Source organism: Triticum aestivum, chromosome 4A (assembly GCF_018294505.1).
Source record: "Triticum aestivum cultivar Chinese Spring chromosome 4A, IWGSC CS RefSeq v2.1, whole genome shotgun sequence".
Classification (NCBI taxonomy): domain Eukaryota; kingdom Viridiplantae; phylum Streptophyta; class Magnoliopsida; order Poales; family Poaceae; genus Triticum; species Triticum aestivum.
In genome coordinates this window covers 184082631-184086202 of record NC_057803.1, presented here as the reverse complement: position 1 = coordinate 184086202, position 3572 = coordinate 184082631, and the positions used below count along the sequence as shown (strand labels likewise).

Genomic DNA, 3572 nt, shown 5'->3' with positions numbered 1-3572 from the left:
CATGGCGAAGGAGGCAGAGGCGGAGCACTAGTTGGTTCATGCATCCGGAGGCAGAATAAGTGGCAGAGTTCCGTGACGGAAGGCATCACGCCCACGAATGCCTCGCAGTGGAAGGCAAAGATGGATAGGAGAAGGATGGAGTTGGGCTGGAGGTGCAGGGCCTAATCCTGGTAGTGGTGAAGGACGGCGGTGAAGAACTTGGAGAAAGGCGGGATGAGCCCCGCGAAGACACTGTGGAGGAAGAAGGGATAGAACATCTCCGCCAAGGTCCGCGGGTTGGTGGAGCTGGCTAGGAGCACCGTCTCCTTCCGCTCATTGTGGTCACTCGCCCTCAATAGGAGCATGGCGGCGAGATGCCTCTCCTCGGTAATGGAGGACGCGTTGAGCGCCGGCACAGGAGAAGAGGAGGAGATCGCGGCGGGCGCGGCCGACTTCGCCTTCTCAGACGCCATCAGCGAAGAGCTTCGGAGGACAAATTCGACAGATCTTATGATGCTCTCGGCAGGAAAAAAGGGGATCTGGAGCAAGGCGAAGAGATGGCAATGAAGGTGTTGGTGTCAAAACCAGCCGATCTCGGGTAGGGGGTGATACGTCTCCAACGTATCTATAATATTTCATTGTTTCATGCTATTATATTATCTGTTTTGGATGTTTAATGGGCTTTACTATGCACTTCTTTATTATTTTTGGGACTAACCTATTAACCGAAGGCCCGGTGCAAATTGCTGTTTTTTTGCCTATTTCTATGTTTCGCAGAAAAGGAATATCAAACGGAATCCAAATGGAATGTAACCTTCGCGAGGATCTTTTTTGGAAAAACGTGATCTAGTAGACTTGGAGTGGACGTCAAGGAGGCAGCGAGGCGGCCACGAGGTAGGGCGGCGCGCCCAGGGGGACAGGCACGCCCCCACCCTCATGGGCCCCTCGCAGCTCCACCGACCTACTTCTTTCGCCTATACCCTGAAACCATCGGGGAGAACAACTAAACACCTTTTCCACCGCCGCAACCTTCTGTACCCGTGAGATCCCATCTTGGGGCCTTTTTCGGTGCTCCGTCGGAGGGGGATTCGATCACGGAGGGCTTCTACATCAACACCATAGCCTCTCTGATGATGTGTGAGTAGTTTACCACAGACCTTTTGGGTCCATAGTTATTTGCTAGTGTGACACCCCGAGACCGACGCTCCAGAAGACTTCCAGCTACTCTGAGTTTCGTCGTGTGTTTTGTTTTGTTTGTTGCATCATTTGCATTGAATCATGCCATCATGTCATTTAATTTTAAAAACTCATCTAAATAAGATCGTATGGATCTTCAGTCCATTTAAATCGAGGGATATTCACAATGGTGATTTCTCTTTATAACATATCCTCCCAATATTAGGGAGCTACAATAAAATATTCCATTTATTTGGAAGCCACCGCAACAAACTTGCATTATAAATCCCTCTCATCTCTAAACTATCTTGCATCCATGATCTTTTCTCTGCATGCCCAAATTCTTCCTCTAACCTTCTCTTCTCTCCTTTCCTTTCTTCCAGTTCTCTGTTAACGAAAAAAGTAGAGAGGGAGAGAAGAAGCCCAGCAGCCGCATGCCACTAGGCCAGGCCGGCCCACCAAACCCCTTGAGGCCCAATCCTTTCTAACCCTAGCGAGCATCTGCCCGACCCTCATCTCCCCTTGATCCCTCACCTCGTCCCCCCTCCGCCACCACTCACACACACGCACACAACTAGCGCTAGGAGGAGCACCCGCGCTCGATCCCCATGGCGCGCCTCCCCTGTCACCAACGCCGCCCTCCTTCCTCTTCTGCGCCAGCGTCGTCCATCCTCGTCGCCCCGCTGCATCGCCTGCTTCCTCGTCGAGTGCCTCCTTGCCAATCCCCGTCACCCGAGCGCCCGAGGAGAGGAGCCCCTCGAGCACCTGCACCCGCAACCATCGTCCTCCACGCCCAGCAGGAGGCCCGCGTCGCTCGCCTCTCATCGCCGACTTGCCCATCCTCGCATCTCCGACCTCGTCTCCCGGCCCCTGCCTGCCGGACCCGGCCTCCTCTTCCTTGGGTCTCCCCCACGACCAGCCGCCTCGTCGGCAACCAGACGAGCCACCGGAGGTCAGCAAGTCACCGTGCCTTGACCCTCCTTTTGCTCCTCTGCTTCCTCTCTCTCTCTTACTCGACTCCATCCCTCTCTGTTTTCCTACAGAGGAGTTCATCTGCCGTCATGGAGCTTCGCCACCAGCCAGGATCCGGCATCCCGAGTCTGATCCGTCCACCCCAGCCATCCCTATGCCTCCCCATCATGCTGCATCACTGGAGTTTGTGGCGCCCCCGTTGCCCTCCAGCCTCCATGTCGTCCTTGTTCAGGCAGAGAACGAATGCACGCTGCCCCTGCGCGTTAGCCAAACCACCCAGTCGCACACATCTGCTACCGTGGACTGACAAGTACCACAATGACCGATGCCCTTAGGACCCTGGGCAGGACCTCGGGTATGACTACACGGTGATGGCACCAAGTACCAAGAACGCGTGTACCACTACCGACGACTGAGACCCTGGATTCGACAAGTTCCTCGCAGTGACCCTGAACATCTACGGGACATGCATGACTTCCAACCGTGTACAACATCGAACATGTATGACTACACAACGACCCGCCAAGACCCTGAACAACTACAACCGCCGTTGATTCGACAAGACAACGTGTACCACTACATCCACGACGTCCCATGAACGCCTACTTCCCCTACGGAACTCGTTCCGCCCGAAACGCATGCTTCGAAGGTATACCACCGAGACGACGCCCATGAACGAATGCATTGTGTTGTATGAGATGCTCGTGCTTGCACCGTGCTCGAATTGTCGCTTGCACGTTGTTCCTCGTTTGCCATGCCGTTGACCCGTGGAAACCCGGTATCCGGGATCGCCCCACCATCCTTGCATGACACGCTCCCGTCGCTTTTTCTTTTGCACCGGCATCTCAATCGAGTTACTGGAACCGGAATGTTGTCGTGGCACCATTCCCGTTATTGTTGCCATGGCACCCCTTTCATTTCCGCATGATGAAAAATGCTTCATATCATGTTCATGTCAACTTTTTCATAAAATTGCTTCCAACTTGAATTTGTCATCTACATCATGATAATAACATCTAAAATGTTTAAATTTGTTGTCGCACCAAATTGCTAAATGCATATGGGGATTTACCGGACTTGTTGTTTGTTATTACCAGCCTCGTTTAAACTTGCCTAAATAGTTAATTTAATTATGTTTCACCTCTTGCCATGTTAACCAACATTTAATATTGTTGAGTACCTAAACGGGAGTGAACTAAATAAGTCATGTGGTGTTTTGTCAATATGCATCCCGATGCATATTGAGCTCCACTTAACTTGTAGTCTTGATTGTGCATCATGCCATGTTTATGTGATGGTTGTTTACCATGTTGCTTGTTTCTTTCCGGGTTGCTTCTCTCGTTAGCTTCGGTTTCGTTGTGATGTTGTGAGGATCCGTTCGACTACGTCCGTTTTCCTTCTTCATGGACTCGTTCTTCTTCCTTGCGAGATTTCAGGCAAGACGA

The 3572-nt window shown here is 52.0% G+C and overlaps 1 protein-coding gene across 1 annotated transcript; it reads left to right on the top strand.

Moving 5' to 3' along the window:
• The first annotated feature begins 536 nt into the window (after positions 1-536).
• On the top strand, positions 537-3218 carry LOC123083776 (uncharacterized). The gene is made up of 3 exons (XM_044505706.1): positions 537-550; positions 1650-2107; positions 2199-3218. The coding sequence occupies exons 1-3, from the start codon at positions 537-539 to the stop codon at positions 2432-2434; spliced, it is 708 nt and encodes a 235-aa protein (XP_044361641.1). The 3' UTR covers positions 2435-3218.
• Positions 3219-3572: the final 354 nt, after the last annotated feature.